Source organism: Haliotis asinina, chromosome 16 (assembly GCF_037392515.1).
Source record: "Haliotis asinina isolate JCU_RB_2024 chromosome 16, JCU_Hal_asi_v2, whole genome shotgun sequence".
Taxonomy (NCBI): Eukaryota; Metazoa; Mollusca; class Gastropoda; order Lepetellida; family Haliotidae; genus Haliotis; species Haliotis asinina.
In genome coordinates this window covers 36,224,247-36,243,668 of record NC_090295.1, presented here as the reverse complement: position 1 = coordinate 36,243,668, position 19,422 = coordinate 36,224,247, and the positions used below count along the sequence as shown (strand labels likewise).

At 38.1% G+C, this 19,422-nt stretch overlaps 2 protein-coding genes and 1 long non-coding RNA gene across 3 annotated transcripts in view; 2 read left to right on the top strand and 1 right to left on the bottom strand.

Moving 5' to 3' along the window:
* LOC137267557 (COP9 signalosome complex subunit 7b-like) overlaps positions 1–19,422 on the top strand; it is a 519,024-nt gene that overhangs the window by 176,153 nt on the left and 323,449 nt on the right. The window lies entirely within an intron of this gene.
* Positions 1–19,422, bottom strand: part of LOC137267559 (uncharacterized) — a 192,136-nt gene that overhangs the window by 39,917 nt on the left and 132,797 nt on the right. The window lies entirely within an intron of this gene.
* The window catches only part of LOC137268282 (WD repeat-containing protein 5-like), a 71,942-nt gene that overhangs the window by 14,325 nt on the left and 38,195 nt on the right, over positions 1–19,422 (top strand). The window contains exons 8-11 of the mRNA XM_067802826.1: positions 417–505; positions 1,244–1,463; positions 2,089–2,211; positions 2,857–3,013. Of these exons, the coding sequence (XP_067658927.1) occupies positions 417–505; positions 1,244–1,463; positions 2,089–2,211; positions 2,857–3,013 (589 nt within the window). The remainder of the gene's footprint in view (positions 1–416; positions 506–1,243; positions 1,464–2,088; positions 2,212–2,856; positions 3,014–19,422) is intronic.

Below are 19,422 nucleotides of genomic sequence, written 5' to 3'. Positions count from 1 at the left end.
AAATTGATGTATTTGTTTGTATTACTTGTATACCAAGTAGGTATGCACACTGAATGAAATACACAAGTAAGGTTGATCTAAGTTAACACTCATTACGTTTTGCACGTGTATTTGTTTCTTTGTTGCAACTACTGCACTTACCCCCTTGTAATACAAACCAACAAAAATAATCTGAATCTTTGATTGTTTGTTGCACAACTTTTATCCTAAGTTGAATGAAATTCTGGGACTTTAATTTTCAACTGGCAAGATAAAAACATGAGATTTTGCAATCTTAATTTCACTTTATTTGGTTTACCTTTGTGTTTGAAGTGAAATTCATCAGTACGTTTTCACTTCAAACAGAAGACCATAAGTTTTACCGGTATTTGTTTTGTAAAATACAATCAGAGGGAATGTTGCCATGTCTGTTTCAGATGGCGGTAAGATGGAAATATGGGACATGGAGACCGGCGAGAATCTCCACTCTGTCATTGCCTTCGAGGGAGCTGTCACTGCTATGAAGGTAAGTGTGGTGGATGATATGTCTTGATATGGAATTTAGAAGTTGTACATGTGACCAAGATCATTTATAGATAAATATCCTTTTCAATTCTTTGAAACACCACATTTCAGGGTCATTCAGGCCCCTTCGTCAGGTGAACAAACAGTTGATGCTGAACAACTTTATCCATAAAAGATCTTGGTTGGTGATAGACTTGCACTTTATTACTGGCACTGTGTCTCCTGTGGGGCTTTAGGTCTGCCCAGTTGATACTGGTGATGAGAGGCAAATGATTCAGAGGTCAGGTTCAGGGACAAAGTAGAGTTATTGTCCTTCAAGCCCCTGTAGATCCAGGTTAGAATTGGTCTTCAGTAACCCATGTTTGTAAGAGGCGCCTAACGGCATCGGATGGTCAGGCTCACTGACTTAGTTGACTCTTGTCATCGGATCCAAATAAAATGATGCTCATGATGTTGATCACTGGATTGTCTGCTTCAGAGTCAGTTATTAACAGACCGCCAACAGGTCAAGGTTAGGTATTGTTTCCAAAAACTCATTAGGTAACTAGCTAGTCTTATAGGTTTCATTGATACATGTCATTGTATCACAGTTTTCATAGATCATTGCTTATGATGATGGGTAGAGATTGTTTGGTCCATCCATCATATACATGTAGATTTAATATTGTTGAATGGAGTAATAAACAGCAAGTAAACAAAACAATCTAACCACAAACAAAAACTCACTGACGTTTTCCAGATCGCAGACAACCACATCTACAGCACGTCATCCACTGGGCTGTTGAAAGTGTTCCAGATCAGAGATAACTGCCTGGCATGTATGTACGAGTCGGAGAACTTGCGATCTGTGTCTGGGTCTCTGGTGACCCCGAGGTTCATCCGATCTCTGGCAGTGTTCAAGCAAATGGTCTTCTATGGAGACGATGCTATCAACATCAAGCTCCTTGAATGGAAGAGAGGTAAGTGTGGTATGATATATTTGGCATGTAAGATGGTAGTGACATATCAGCTGGCACAATAGATTGTAGTGCTTTAGTAGATGGTAGTGCTTTAGTAGATGGTAGTACTTTAGTAGATGGTAGTGCCATATTACATGGGACAAAAGATGGTAGTGGCAGAAAAGATGGTGGTAGTATATTAGATGGTGTGATGGATCGTAGCAGTAAGAAGATGGTAGCACGATACTGTTACGAGGGAGGAGTGCAGAGAAAGGGACAACCAGGTGTGCAAGAAAGCATGGACACAGCACAGCACAGGTTAATGAATAAATAACTTTCGCGGCACTTGATGCTTCTCAGACACCTGGCTGTACCTTTCTCTGCACTTCTCCCTCATAAGAAACTGTGAACTATGTCAATATTTTGTCAATATTAGTCAACCTTTTTATTATTATGACAAAAATTCTGCTAAAACCTTACAATGTTGATATGATATTTTGATTATGATCAGCGTTTCAATAATCAAAGTATCAGTATGTTATACTTATTAGTTTTTGAGTTAATTGCAATTCATCAGTCTGCTTTTGAGCCAAACGGACTATATGACAGTATGACCGAGAAAGTTACCTGAACATGCATGTTTCAGGTATAGTAAAGAAAATACCAAACCACACAGACGAGTTTGCATCGACTGATGCCATCTGCTGTTTCGAGGACCTCCTTATCGCGTCCAGCTACGACCTCGACAACGGCCTCGGCTACATCAACAGTAAGTCACGTGGACAAACAGCCATCTCGGTAAACAAGATGTCTGTATTTCTTTACTTTAGTGACAGGTAACCCTCACTAATCTTTGCTGGTAGGTGCAAACAAGTTAGTGACTCGGCTGATTGTGAATAATTGTACCCTGAAGCTCGTTACATCAATCACTGATTTGTCTCGTCTTGTCTCAGTTATGTAGTTTGTAGTGTCATTTTGAGCAGCAAACAAATAAACAAACAAACAATGAAGGACATTGCTGAAAATGTCACTCATTGGTTTGTCTCCTCCAGACTCAATTATGTACAGGTCACCAGAAGCATTAATTTGTGTCTTTCACATCAGACAAAAGAACAAACAAACAAAAATGAAGGACGTTGCTCAAAACATTAATCAATTCTTTGTCTTGACTCCATTATGTATAGGTCACTATCAGCAGTAATTTTTCCACAATGTGGCTTTGGCAGCAAACAAACAATAAAGGACTTTGTTGAAAACATTAGTCACTGGATTGTTCTAGCTAGACTTCAGTATGTTCAGGCCACCATCAATATAATTTTGCAGGTAGTGGCTTCTGCAGCAAACAAACAAACAAACAAACAAACAAGTTCATGAGGAATGAGTTGGTTCTGGATGGCATTTTCTGTTGTTTCAGTTCGCTCACTTCCACATGGAGACTACCTGGCCACTCTTGATGATGAGGACACGGAGAGGATCATTTGTCTTGGATGTGCGAGAACAAAGTCGGGTAACTTAGTGCTGGTCACTGGTGGTCTGCAGCTGAAAGTGTGGGAGATAGACGCTGTACACAGGTGAGGACATGCTTATGTTGTAACAACACTGTAAGCTTATCATGCAGTTACGATATTTGTTAACCATTTTTTGTTGTTGCAGTCCTTGTTTAACATGTATTCCCATGTTGGGATTGTCAGGCACCAAAGGTCATTCTAGTATTTGTTTGTCAGGATTCTGGGTTAGAATGGCCCAGCATTCCATAATATCAACATTTGATGAGTGTTAGGCTCACTCTTTTCTTGGCTAAAGTGTTGATCAATACAGTTTTTGTTTTCATGTGTTGATCAATACAGTTTTTGCTTTCATGTGTTGATCAATGTTTTCATCATCAGTCTACTGTTTCCTTGATCCTGATTTGATTAATTGTGCCAGGCATATATAGCTGCTATTTTGTTGAGTAAGATGTCCAACAACACATGCATCTTCACCTGCAGTACCCTCTGTCCTACCACTACACACATATGACCCATGAAGATCCAGATTAGAATTTCATCAACCCATGCTTGTCGTAAGAGGAAACTAACAGATCTGTGGTCAGGCTTACTGACACGTTATCATATCCCTATTGGTTGCTTCTATGCTCATGACATTGATCACTGGATTTTCTGCCTCAGGCTGGATTACTCACACACCACCAACATATAGTTGGAATATTGCAGGTGGCATTAAACAACAAACAAAATAACAAACATACAGTCAGTCACACAAACAGACACACTCATGAGTAAGGACAAGTACTACATGGCTGATTGTGAATAATCGGATACTATACTTGATATGATACTTCCAGCTAGACAGACCATTCTTCTGCCTTGTTTGGACAGCAGCTATGTGAAATACTACTGTGAGATGTATTGTTTATAACTGGCCCGATAAAATAAGGGATTTGACAGTGGTTTTCAGAGTTACTTCCCTTTGCTTATCAGAAATCCACAAAAGTAAGTCTGTCAGCTTTCTGTATTTTCGTGATTTCTCCTAGATTTGTATTCACCATGAACTTGTGCCTACCATATAATAATGTCATATCTGGTATTTAATTAAGCCCTGGACAGATGGTTTTCATACATGCAAGACAGGCATTGTGTCAGTTTTGACAGATCTGCTGTCATCTGCAGTAACTCCCCATGATAGGTGCACAATCCCTGTCATGAAATTTCATGGTAAAAATGGAAGACAAAGTCTTTAATTTGGGATGAAAAGCTCTTAAGCTGGGGTCAAGGGAGACAAACAGTATATCAGACCTTCATCATATAAGGATGTACTCAGGCAAATTGAATTATGAAAAAAAGGTGTGAGAGGTAAGGTTAAAAGTCTATAGTGTCACATAACTTATTATATACCCATGTAAACTTAGGATAACATTGACCCGTGAAGGTCCCGGGGTAGAATAGGCCTTCAGCAACCCATGCTTGCCATAAAAGGCGACTCAGCTTGTCGTAAGAGGCGACTAACGGGATCGGGTGGTCATGCTTGCTGACTTGGTTGACGCATGTCATCGGTTCCCAATTGCGCAGATCGATGCTCATGTTGTTGATCACTGGATTGTCTGGTCCAGACTCGATTATTTACAGACCGCCGCCATATAGCTGGAATATTGCTGAGTGCGGCGTAAAACTAAACTCACTCACTCACTAGGATAGCATTACAGGGGTGCAATACAACTTACATCGTCAAATTCTGTATTATACCCTGATTCGGCATTGAACCCCAGCCAGTTCTGCTCTCTCCAAAGCTTATTAAAGCAGATTAGTGCAAGATAAGAGGGTATATAGTGAATATAGAACGTCATCCCTGTGCATTTGGATGCTTTGTATTCAAATTGAAGATGTCATGGGAGCAGAGAAACGAGTTCGAATTACGTCCATGTACTAGTATTACCATTACGATACTTACATAGATATTTTATGGTTAAAAAGCTGATGAATACTTACCTTAAGCTTGCCTGTTTCCTTGTGTCTCTGAGCTTCATGGGTGAAGTGTTTGCTTGTCATGCTGAAGACCAGGTTTTGATTGCCCATGTGGGTACAATGTGTGAAGCCAGTTTCTGGTGTCCCATGCTGTGATATTGCTGAAATAATATTAAAAGTGGCATAAAGCACTTACTCACACACACATGCACACACGCACACAAGCACACAAGCACTCACTCACTTTGGTACGTGCACCATTTGGTGTTTTCAGCAAGAAATCAAAGATATGTGGACCATAGTATTTATTGTTGAATACAGCAAGTATCCTATCCCATTAAACCCATGGGATATAGGACAACCTGTGTTTATCTTCACCTGTATAGCTTAACCTACAAATACCTTACACACTGAGGGTCAGAGTGCTTCTCGCAAGCTGTGAAACACTGTGATTCATTGTTTAGTTGTTTATTGTTCTATCCTGATGTCATGGATGGTGTTGCCATGGGTAACACATCACTGAATATTCACTGCTAATATTGGGAAACAAATGCGACAACAAGCTTACAGTGAATGTACAAATTAGTGCCTGACTGGTGCTTGACCCTTGTCCAATATCCAGTACATTTTTATAAGATGTGAGGTAGGGCTAAATGGGGTTAAATGCTATTGGTACCAAGCTGATCAGCTTATTTCCAAAATGCTTAGAACCAGCGAATGAGTGGGTACGCAAAGTGGCAAAAAACTCACTCACTCACTCATGTTTAAAACCATCCTCCTTCACTCTTCAAGCAGATGTAAGACAGAGGACTCTTTGAAGAAACTGCTGAATACAAAAATATTCACTGGGTTGTGAGTTAGTAATACATGTGTTCTAAAAGTTCATAGTACATGGGCCTGTATCCAGGCTCCCTTGCCGTCATGTTGCTAGCTAGTACTGGCGTGAAACTCACTCACTCATGCAACTCACTCATTCATTCACCCACCCATTCACTCACTTGCTCACTCTCTCACTCACTTGCTCACTCTCTCACTCACTTGCTCACTCTCTCACTCACTTGCTCACTCTCTCACTCACTTGCTATCACTCAGTGACTCAGTCAATCTCACCCACCCAGAAACTCACTTATTTGCAATCACCTCACTCACTCACTCACTCACTCATTTACTCACTCACTCACTCAGTTTTAGCAATGCCTTTATTTGCCTGTGGTCCATCAGGACTTGCTACTGCCTAAATGCTTTAAATCCTGCAGGCTCTGAGTGAAGTCTGTAGGCCCATTTCATTAAATTCAACCAATGAAAACAAATTAGACTACACTGTACAGTTTCACATTGTTTCTGCAAGATTAATTATCAAAGCCTATGGCACGCAGAGAAGTTATTATTTGATAAAGACTGGTGTGGACATTCTTACACATAAAGCGCAGAAATATCAGGAAGTGGAACTGTAAGTCATCGTAATTGAAAGTTCATGGATGATTTCCGAACATTGATAAAGAAAAATAAAGAAAACAATCATGGGAAAACATTCCAGTTATAAAAAGAGACAGATAATTTACTGAAGGTCATAGGACCTGCAAATATTTGAAACTGAAAGCCCAATACATATACAACTAACACTGGGCCTCCAGACCGAAGGTTATTTTGAATACAGCACTCACTCACTTACTCACTCACTCACTCTGCATGTAGCCAAGCTGTTTTTCTACTGATATAGCTGACCTTACAATGACTGTGCAGATTTCTGATCTGTGTACATAGACCAGCGGCTTATTGTCCACAAATAGGTTCTGCACTCATTTATATGAACTACTTGTGGGACAGGACCCTTCCGTTGAAATAGGAATGATAAAACGCTGATGCAGGGTTCAGAATGGAAGTGGGTTATTGAATGTTATTCACTGTATGATACATTGTGCTTGACCCGTGATGATCCAAGTTAAAACTGGTGTTCAACCACCCATGCATGTAGTAAAGGGTCACTAACACTACCAGGATCAGGTGGTCAGGCTAACTGTTTTAGGTGACTCATGTCCTCATACCCAAATTGCATAAATAATGTTCATGATCTTGATTACTGGATTGTCTGGTCCAGACTCAATTATTTACAAATCGCCGCCATTTAGCTTAAATATTGCTGAGTGTTGTGTCAATCATTTGTTTGTTCGTTCATTCATTTGTTTGTTCATTGATTCATTTGTTATGTTCATGATGTTGATCACTGGATGGTTTGGTCCAGACTTGATTATTTACTGGAATATGAATGTGCATTAAGCAATGTACTTCACTGAAAGAACCCAGGAGTCAAGTGCACTTTACCATGTAGTCCGTTTGGCTCAAAATCAGACCAATGAATTGCAATCTAGCTCGGAAACTGATAAACATAAAATACTCAATGAAATGCTGATCATAATCAAAACATCATACCAACTCTGTTAGGGTTTTGAAGAATTTTTTTCCTAAAAATAAACAAGTTGTTTAACAATTTCTCATTAAAATATTGACACAGTTCACTATTTGTTACGAGGGAGGAGTACAGAGAAAGGGACAGCCAGGGGTGCGAGAAAGCATGGAGACAGTACAGCACAGGTTAATGAATAAATAACCTTCTTGGCATTTTTGCACGTGCTTCTCGAACACCTGGCTGTGCCTTTCTCTGCCCTCCTCCCTCGTAATAAACAGTGAATTTTTTTATTATTAGGCCAAAAATTCTGCAAAAACCTCAGAGAATTGGTATAATGTTTTTGTTATGATCATTGAATTCATTCATTGAATATTTTATGTTTATTAGTTTTTTTAAATCTAGATTGCAATTCATCGATCCACTTTTGAGCCAAACAGACTATAACCTTAAGTATATGAAAAAAAAACCACCCGTTTGATCTAACATAACCATGGTAATGCTGTTCTTTTATTACTTCCAATCACAATGACAAATCAGCCTTAACTGATGAAAAAGTTTCCTTAAACTTGTCAAATAATTATATAGGAACTGAATAAAGTATTATGTCACTTACAGTGGTAGTAATTAATAATTTTTGTATCAACTACTAGTTCATGATACGTGCATCCAATAAATGTGTCAACAAGATTAGTGCCAGTTCTGACCTCTTTCTCTATTTCATTGGTTATTGTAGGACATACCCCATTCTGTGCCATTAACGAACTGTAATCTTTTTAGTGTTTCAATTCTAGATAAATAGTAGGGTTTACACTCTTCCAACTAGCCATCAGCCCCGAGGGTTGTACCAAGGGTTGTACCCACCCCATGTTATTCCATTCTTGTTAATAAAATTAATTCACCATAAACAAACTTGCACACCAATTAGAAAAGGGGTTTCACCAGAGCCCTCACAGGAACCCAAGACCCTTAAAATACCAGCATCATATTCTTTGACTGTTGTAGTTCAGGGCAAAACTGGACTTTCTTCACAAAGGGATAAAGCAAGTTCTGTTTTGCAGCTTCACAGTGCACCATGGTGTCAGATTGCGGGCCATTGTAAACAGATCTTACCTGTGCACATGACAGGAGCATGGCTAAATAATGCATGTGTCAAGTATATGAAGCTGTATGTACACAATCCCCGGCACAGTTTATGCAGTTTCTTCCTTGGAACATCATCATGATAAGGCAAAATATAATTTTTGCAAGTCACTGTGTTTCCTGTCGTAGGAACAGTTGTTTATCCAAATCCTCTATTATTAGCTAACTGGGACTGTGTGGCCAGCTGTTTGTCTGTAAACATTATCTCAACTGAAACATTACGAAGATTTTGAGAACCCAGTCTGAGATGTTTTGTCACTGAAGTGAGAATTTTTCTTTTTTGTGAAAAATGCAGAATTGGATTATAGTGAAAAATTTGAACACATCTTATGAGGAACTGGATTGTATTTGATTCCGTAAAAACTGATATGTACTGCAGTACAACAGATTAAAAAATTTTAGAAGTCAATATATATGATGAAAAAAGGATGAAATTCTTGATTTTTGTGAGAATTGACAGAAAATTAAGCTTAGGAAGATTACTTTAACCACAGAGATGAATTTGTTGAAGATGTGGAGGACATGAATATTACTGATTGGTCAGTGCTTGCTTTTTCACACTGAAAATAATGTTATTCAGTAGTGGAAATATTTAAGGTATTCTGTTCTCAAACATGGGACACTGGTTGCTCGTCACCTGAAGCGTACTGGAAAGGAGTGTAAAATCAGTGTAGATTTCAGCAGGAAGATGCTCACATGAGGGTGTGGTATAAATTGGGGTAGTCAGGTAGCGTAGTGGTTAAAGTGTTAGCTCATCATGCCAGTTGGTTCAATTCATGACATGGGGGCTGTGTGTGAAGCCAACTTCTGGTGTCCCCCAGCCTTGATATTGCTGGAATATTGCTTTATGAGACATAAAACCTCACTCACTCACTCACTCACTCACTCACTCACTCACTCACTCACTCACTCACTCACTCACTCACTCACTCACTCACTCACTCACTCACTCACTCACTCACTCACTCACTCAAACTGAACCTGAAGTCTGATAAGGATGCTAAGGTTGAAGTAGTTGTTAGGGTTTAATGTTGACCATGAAAATGTAGAACTCATTGAATGAATAGCATTGTCAGAGAGTTATCTCCCTTTGACCATGTGTGCTCTGGTTTCCATGTGGTAAATTAATAACAAAATGTAATATAACTCTTCATCTGATGTATTCATGCAACTTAAACTACTGAATACTGATACAGAACCTTTAGAAAGGATTGGTCACTTCAGCATATTGAGTTCTGATGACTTATATAATGATCTTTGAATAAATAAAGTAAAGCATAGTTTTTCTTAATTCAACAGCATGCTTTACACATTTTGTTTAAAACTTTCTCCTTGTTCAACCAGAAGTGATATCAAAATTGTTTTCTTAAGCATTATTTCCAGTTTACCCACTTTAAATATTCTATAGTTGTTGTTTTGACTGATCCAGACCTGAACAAAATACTTCCTGTTTGAAGAGTTGTCTCCCTTTGGCCACAGTCAGACGTTCATGCCATGTCTATGTTGATCATTAGAATTTTACTAAATGCTGCAGACAGTGCACTTTGAGTGAGTGTGTGTATGGTTGTGATTAAAAGGACCGCTTTATATTATATAACACTAAATTGTTTGTGATATCATTTCATTGAAATATATTTGTTCCATTCTCCAAATAAAGACGATCTGAAACCTACACATTGGTTTCCCAGGCTACTTGGTTTAATTGTTTGCTCTCAAGTGAATGCAATAACATGTCATGTGTTGAACTGATCAGGAATTACAATAAACACCAAACTATTTTAATTATAAGCTGATTGATAATGGACACAGACCAGGCATGCTGAAGTAAAGAAATGTCCCAGTGATCGCAGTAGGAGGGCAGTGACATGAAGCAATCTGCAGATAACTGGTACTTCATGTATCATCATGAGAACTTGGTGAGGGGAATGCTCCCTCAAACACACTAACATGAACAGTAACTGTGTCAGAAATGATGGCTGTCTTTCTGACTAAGTTATTGAGGCTTTGGCTTGTCACACCAAAGGACTAGGTTTGATTCCACTCATGAGGTTGGTTTTGAACCATTTTCAGGAATATTGCTGAACTTGTAAAGGAAAACTCACTCACTCACTCACTCACTCACTCACTCACTCTTTGTCTTAATCTTGGAGTTCCATTTTCCAAAGCAATCTTTGTACAAAAGTGATCCACGCATCTTTAAGTGGCATTGTTTTGATTGCTTGATAATGGTGTTAGAATCTACACCGAAATGTTGCATCCACTGTCTTCATCCTCCTGATCCAAGATAGCAAACATTAACCAAGCCTATGGTCAAAGTAGTGTTAAGTTTGCTTTCAAGAATTGAGCCTCATGTTCCACTCCGCGCCTTAGCACAAAGGTGGTCCTAACTGAAAGACAGACTTAGCGCTAAGATAGCCTGATGGGGTGGATAATGAAGCCTGGTGGGATGGATAATGAAGCCTGATGGGATGGATAATGAAGCCTGATGGGATGGATAATGAAGCTTGATGGGATGAATAATGAAGGCAAGATAGTTTCTGTATGACAGTTATGTTGTACATATTATAATTATATTATATTGCAACTTTTCATTCCTGAAATTTGTACCCTGTGTTCACCATAAGTGACGCGAAGCATGAGTCAGTCATAAGTGACTTCCACACTCCCCCTCCCCCTCCAACCTGCAAATGTTATCACATGTCCGGGACGGTTGTCTGTAGTGATGTTAACATCCCATGAACCCAGTGTGCAGTGTGTAAAAGTATGTGTGCATGTACTCGCCTAGATATATACCAACTGACCTTTTGATGAGGGGATGCAAGCCTTTGTCACAAGTCATGCATGTTGTTGTGGTAGCATGTTACGTTTGTGTGTACTTGATACGTACTAGGTCGTCCAGTTTAGGGTCATGTTCCCACAGCTGAGAAATACTCACTTTGTGATAAATATATATACATATATATGTATATACTGTGAATGTGTTTAGTTTTACACCACGTTTAGCAATATTCCAGCAATATCATGGTTGGTTAAACAGAATCAGGGGCTTCACACATTGTAACCATGTGTGGAATTGAACCCATTTTTTTTTGGCGTGACGAGCGAATGCTGTAAACACTCCTCACTGCCTAACGAATGCTGTAAACACTACCAACCGCCCTTCAAGGACATGACGGAAGAAGTTATTTAGGACATTTTTATAGATAAGCCTGCCTCTATCAGGTAGTGAATCCATCACACACGACCACACCAAACACCATGTGATGCCACATCACCACACCATACCAGGGGTGGTGTGATAGCCGATTGGCTAAAGTGTTAGGTTGTCACACTGAAGATCCAGGTTCAATTCCCCATATATTTGGTGTCCCCCGCTGATATAACTGAAAAACTGCTAAAAATGTCATGAAACCATGCCACAGTTGTGCCATGCCATACACCACACACACATCCATATTGGCACATCCCTATGCAATAACCATGAACACGACTTTAAACCATACTTTACCTCACTTACTTTATCTGATATTTAACATGTTCTGTGGGACTTTTAGCTATTTGTTTGTATTTTTACTATTTCTTTACCAACATTGTGAATTGCTAAAAGTTTGTAAATGTTTGAAAGATTATTGGATTTCAAGGTTCTATTGGATTTCAAGGTTCTATTGGATTTCAAGGTTCTATTGGATTTCAAGGTTCTATTGGATTTCAAGGCTCTATTGGATTTCAAGGTTCTATTGGATTTCAAGGCTCTATTGGATTTCAAGGCTCTACTGGATTTCAAGGCTCTATTGGATTTCAAGGCTCTATTGGATTTCAAGGTTCTATTGGATTTCAAGGTTCTATTGGATTTCAAGGCTCTATTGGATTTCAAGGCTCAAGTCCATAATACAAGATTGGAATGATCCTGTGGGATTTCAAGGCAGAATAGGCCCAGAGTACATATCATCCTTTGACCTTTTCCCTTTAGGATAGACTTGCTACAAGACTTTACTGAATACTGAGTCCATGGATGTATAGTAATTCTGTCAGAAGCGGCAAGTTTAGATAAGTGGACAATTTAGGACCCCAGTCTCTTATATATTATTCTTTAGAAATTATCATTTAAATTGTTGACATTTACCTTAGAGACTTGTCTAACGATCCCAGTCTCTTATTTAGTGTTTTTGTTTAGAAATTATCGTATAAATAATTAATTTTTCCCTTAAGACTTTTCTAAAGACCCTAGTCTCTTATTTAATATTTTTTAGAAATTATCATTTTAACTATTAATTTTTAGCTGAGAGACTTGTCTGAGGAACCCAGGATCTTATTTACTGTTTTTAAAAATTATCATGTAAACTATTCATTTTTACCCCAGAGACCCCAGCCTCATATTTGTTATATTTTTTAGTTATTTAGATACATGTATTATTTTTTATCTCAGAGACTTCTTTGTGCAAGTCCACCTTTGGGATTCCATGGCAGTACAGACCCGCTTGTCTTTCCTGTATGGCCAATACACTTCACATGCATGATATCTAGAACAAGGGTGTCAATCAGATTGTATTTTTGCTATTTTTCCAGAACTGTAGGTCACAGAGGTCTTAAACTTTGATAATGACATCATCTATTTCTGTTCATCTCATTTAAGTCAAGTGCAGATCAATATTGTTAAATTATTGATCATTTGCATGTTTTTGTACTGTTATCTTTGACGCAAATAAGAAGGGTCAAGGTCACAAACAGAAGTAAGCAAGTGAATCTGCAAGTAGCTTGTGGCCAAATCCACAAGAAAATGAATGACGCATGTGAAAACACAAACAAATTCAAGAGCAAACTGGCATTTAAACCCAGAATCATAAGTTTACATGACGCTCAAGGTATGCAGATCTGCACAGCAGTTTGCAGCTTTGCCACTAATTACAGAAATCATATATCTTCAAAAGAGGTGAAATTCACCAACTCATTGTCATATTAATAATAATCATAAAGGCAGTTTATGACATGATAGTGATAACACATTGTTACCCTGGATAACCTAATTATTGGCCATTGTCCAGTTGGGTACCCACTTTCTACTGGATGAACAGAGGCAGTTTTGAACAAACTCACTTGCCTCAGGTGAAGCCATATGTGACATGTACCTCGTTGAGCTACAGGACAGAAGTCCCAGAAACACTCAGGAATCAAGCTGCCAAACACTTTCACCCATCCAAAGGCTGCACTCAACACTGCTTAACTTCAGCTGATAGTGACCTGAGCTCTATGCACAGGACAACACACCACTACACTAATGACATGGATTTATGCTCATGATATCAGTCCGTGGATTGACAAGACTCAGTTATTTACAGACGACTGTCACATGGCAAGTAACTAAGCAACAAACATACAGACAGAACAGTGTGGCTGTCCTGACATGCTCTGGCAAAATAAGAGCTGTCATTGAAGTAAACCTCTCAAGCGAAGAAGGCTGTTCTTAGAATTCAAAACACAACGAGATGACATTCAAGTATATATATGTCAGATGTTATTTCTTTTGATTACTAGTACTTGATTTGGTAAAACATTTGAAGGTTTCATGTGTATTACCCTTGACATTATGGGATTTGAAACACTTCGGCTTTTATAATAAAGTTTTGAAGATATTTTTCATAACTTTTGAGATAATTGACTTATTTAATGTGACATTTATGGTTCAATTTTATATGATTAGTTAGGTCTTAAAACTCAAGTATTTTTTGGCATGTATTGATTCCCTGAAGTTATTTCAGTAATGCTCATTTCTGGAGAGTATTTTGTTCTTTTGTGATTGTCGGAAGCTTCCTTGTTCACTTCATTGTAAATCTAGCTTGCTGGCTCACTCATTCACTCACTCACTCACTCACCTACTCACTCACTTGCCTACTCACTCACTCACCTACTCACTCACTCAACAACCCACTCACTCACTCACCTACTCACTCACTCACTCATTCACTCACTCAACAACCCACTCATTCAACCTACTCACTTCCTCACCAGCCACTCACTCGCTCACCAACTCACTCACTTTTTAAAACTCTAAACAGACCTGCAGTCAGAAACACATCAAGCTGCTGCCGATATCTATTAAAATATTTGTCCTGTCACATTCAAGAATGTATAGTAACTTGCACCTGTTTTGTATCAATATATAGACATGTGGCAAAGAGCCAGCTACAGCCACAGGTCAAGGCTAGGACACTGCAGTGGTGGTCAAGGCCAGGTTCTTATTATGTACAGTAAACATTTGGGTGAATGGCTTTCTGCATCAAGGTTAATCAGTTTCAGAAATCAGGTTCTCTTTAGCTGCTACCAACACTTTAACAGTGGAGGTAAAATAAAGATTTGTAAAGATGCGGTGTAGAATGGGGCCTGAGCAATCCATGCTTGTCTCCACTCATGAAGCTCAGGATTACAATTGGTCTTCCAACCATTCTTGTCTCATCCATGAAGACCTGGGTTAAAATTGGTCGTCATTAACACATGCTTGTCTATATCAATGAAGACCCGGGTTAAAATTGGTCATCATTAACACATGCTTGTCTATATCAATGAAGACCTGGGTTAAAATTGGTCTTCATTAAAACATGCTTGTCTACATCCATGAAGATTTGTGTTAGAATTGATCTTCATTAGCACATGCTTGTCTCCATCCATGAAGATCCAGGTTAGAATTGGCCTTCAGCAACCCATGCTTGTCTACATCCATGAAGATTCGTGTTAGAATTGATCTTCATTAACACATGCTTGTCTCCATCCATGAAGATCCAGGTTAGAATTGGCCTTCAGCAACCCATGCCTGTCTTCATCCATGAAGATTCGTGTTAGAATTGATCTTCATTAACACATGCTTGTCTCCATCCATGAAGATCCAGGTTAGAATTGGTCTTCAGCAACCCATGCTTGTCTACATCCATGAAGATTCGTGTTAGAATTGATCTTCATTAACACATGCTTGTCTCCATCCATGAAGATCCAGGTTAGAATTGGTCTTAAGCAGCCCATGCTTGTCTACATCCATGAAGATTTGTGTTAGAATTGATCTTCATTAACACATGCTTGTCTCCATCCATGAAGATCCAGGTTAGAATTGGTCTTCAGCAACCCATGCTTGTCTACATCCATGAAGATTCGTGTTAGAATTGATCTTCATTAACCCGTGCTTGTCTCTATCCATGAAGACCCAGGTTAAAATTGGTCTTACGCAACCCATGCTTGTCGTAAGAGGCAAATAGCAACTTCGGGTGGTCAGATTACTGACTTGGTTGGCACATGTCATCATATCCCAATTGTGCAAATCAATGCTTATGCAGTCGATCACTGGATTGTCTGGTCCAAATTTTTTTTGTGTTCAGGCTGCCCCTGAGTGTGCCAATAACAAACAACAAGGATTCCCAATGACTTTCAGAATAAATTTTGAAAACTTGGTTACTGGAATTATTCCTGAGAGCGTTATAGTCAAATATGTATCTAATTCAAGCCCACTTTAAAATTCCGGAAGTATGCATAAAAAAACAACTGTTTAAGTCAACATGCCATGTTTGTGTAAAAATTTGCTCCCTCAGGATCTGCCAGAAGCTAATATTTTGTCACTGTAATGAAAACATATTACAATTTTTTGCCTCAGTTTTCTTGACTTCTTTTTCAAGTTGGACTTAAAGAACAGCTAAACTCAATTTTTTTGTACTCTTTTTACCACTGCATATGAAAGACTCCTGGTTAGTCATAAATGGAACACCATTTTACTTTTTTCAAAAACTTGTGGTTAATTAATACCAAGCGCTTAAAAGTTGCCAAAAAGCCGTCTGTTTTTCTCTCGCCCGCAAACGAATCCACAGACAGGTTATATAGCTCTCACGCCAGAGCCCTGCAGTGACATCACAGATTTTCAGTGAGTTGTATAGAAAATGTGTAGGAAGTTCGTCATTTTGCTGATTTCTCGACGTCACCAAAGACATGCTGTATTATTGTGTTGCCGTCAATAGCTCCTTGGGGTCGGATGATGGTGTCACTATGCACAGATTTCCACCGGACCCAGTAGTTTGTGCTTTGTGGTTGTTGGTGTGTGCGAAGCGAGCGTTGTGGAAGCCTGTGGTACATACTAAATCGGATGGTTCGCCCCCTACCACGCTTCCAGGATAGAAAATGGAGTTAAAGTTTCATCATTTTTATAAAATCAAGACTGCTTACTACACATTACTGACAAAAAGGATTTTACATGAATATAACGCTTTCTTCCCCAGAAGCGAGATTGTGGTTGAAGTGACAATATTACTGCAGTAATATTATATCGACCCCTGCCTCGCTTCCAAGAGTGAATTCGTTGTGTTATAAGCAATGTCATGTAAAAAAAATACATATTTTACTACCAGTGAAAAGTAATTTTGATTTGTAAGTCGGTGAAAACAAACTTAAATAGCATTTATCCTCAGACAGGGTGCTGCCATTTTTGAAAATTGTGAAATCATGGACTAAAGTCTGTTAGAATTATTGATATTATGGTTTGTTTTCATCAAGTTAGAAAATCAAAAATACTTTTTAATAGTACTTAAATATGTATTTGAATCATGGCCAAAAGGATGTTGCATGACACAACCTGTAACATAATATAAGCGAGGTCGGGGTCAAAGTGAAAATACTGTGCGATAAATTTCTTCACTTGCTAAATTTACTTTGTTTGTAAACGTTCATGCATCAGTATGTAGATACTTGTCAATATAGATCTTTATATTTATTCTCATAATTCTAATTACTTTATAATCATACTTGAATTCATTTTGAAACTTAATAGAAAGAAGCGATCTGCGAATGTAATATCTAGACATTTTATAGTTTGCCTATATGAATCATAATTCGCACACATGCCCTAGTGTATGTTGTCTGTATCATTACACTTCACGACGAAAACAATGATTCAGTTGAAAGCTACAGCAACTTAATAAAAACAAAATGCAAATATTAAAATTAAAACAAATTAAAGTTATAGGAGCAATGTCAGGCTGTTACCTTGCTCGAGGAATGTATCCATCAATATCCACAAAAACGAGTGATACATAATTCATCTGCAGATATCCCAAGTGATGTGTCTTTTAACAGTCCAATATACGAATACATGATGTATCGTTTCAGGTTTTTCATATTGCTGTATAGTCTCATTGGTCACCCAAGATAGCACACCTGGCAACTAATGTGCTTCATTCTTTTAAAAAAGTTATTTAGTTACCCTACTGAGCAATCAATCAATGTATTGGTGGTTAATCCTTTGAAAGAAGGGTGTTGTTTTTACATAGACACAGACACGACAGAGTGCATTCAGTATAGATTAGTAAATATACATGTCAGGGTAGAGACTGCAATCTGGTAGAATCGGAGAATCGGAGATTCTACCAGTAGAGATTGCCATCGATCGGAGTCTGTACTGGTAGAGACTCTGATTATATAAAATAACCTACACAATCACAATCCCTACCAGTAGAAACTCAAATCTGTCAGGGTAGAGATTACAATTCTACACTTATGCAAGCCAGTGAATGTTTAGAAAACCAAAATTTATTTTCATAAACATATAAACATAAACAATATGTCACACCGTCTTTATATGCCGGTGTTGGTTGTAGGAAAAATCCAGTTTTTTGGGTTGTTGTTTGATCTTTTAGTTGTCAGGAAAAACTTAGTGATTTGCTATTTTAATATTGTTTACAGTGAGATGTTAAATATGTGCTGTCTTTAATCCCCCCAACTCATACATATCACTTAAAAGTAGAAAGTTCGAATTCATTCAAATGTAATTCAGCTAATGATCAGTAATCATTATAAGGACACTGCTTTCCAATAAAGTGGGGAAATGACCAGGCAAGAATATTCTAAGGTGGGTAATATCCAATTGGGCAATTGTCCTACACCCATCCTCCAAGAAAGGACAAATGGGTCAAATGTATGTGCTTATAATGGCAGCTGCATAACTAAAACATGTTGTCATAAAAATCAAGGTGTAAAATGTTCTACAAAGTGTCACGCAACCACAACTAACGTATGTGAAAATAAAGTATAGTACTATTGTTGTCTTCATTGTTACCTGTGTAAAAAGATATGTGAATATTGTAGTAAATGTATGTGTAACTGGAATCAGTCTATACCTGAGTAAAATGCATATTATTATTCCCATAGATAAATCAGCATTTCTACCAGCGGAATCGGAAATTGCCAATTCAGTGGAGACTCCAATTGCAGTTTCTACTAGTAGGACCTACAGTCTCTACCTTGACATACATACATAAACACTACCTTTTGACAAATCCCCATTTAAAACCGCTTAAAAGTAATTAATCAATCAGCGTGTTATCGGTTAATCCTTTGATCGATAAAGAGACAGGAAGTGCCAAATGGGGACCTTTGTGGGGTAATCTAAGTGGTGTTGCCACTAATTATAACTGTTATAAATTCATTTACTGAGCATCAAGTGAATAATGACAAATAACGTGTTGGTTTATACCACCTAAAACAGATTACAACCTAGCGACACCAAGTGATTTTGACAGAATCGTCTATGAAAACAAGGGTTGTAACTTAGAAACTAGGCAAAGCAGGAGACCAAACTAAATGATAGTAGATTCTTAGAACATATAGCTTTTATTTTTCACAATAGCTGTCGCGATTACAAACCTGTAAACGAAATAGTTTACCCACTGAAATGTAGATGAATTTTGCATAGACCCTCATATCCATACCTACTGTTACAGTTACGGAGACGCGCCACTCTGATTGGTTGAAATTTTGTTTGTGGCTGAGAATTGTGCACTGATGTCAAAAAGGTTGATTTAAGTTAATTAAAAATCAAAGTGAGCAGTTTTAATGGTGGGGTTTCATTTATAACGATATCAGTGAGTGATTTATGCATTTGTACATAAAGTATATGTGATCTTTAAACCACATCAGTATTTGCATTGGATTTTTAATATGTATTTTT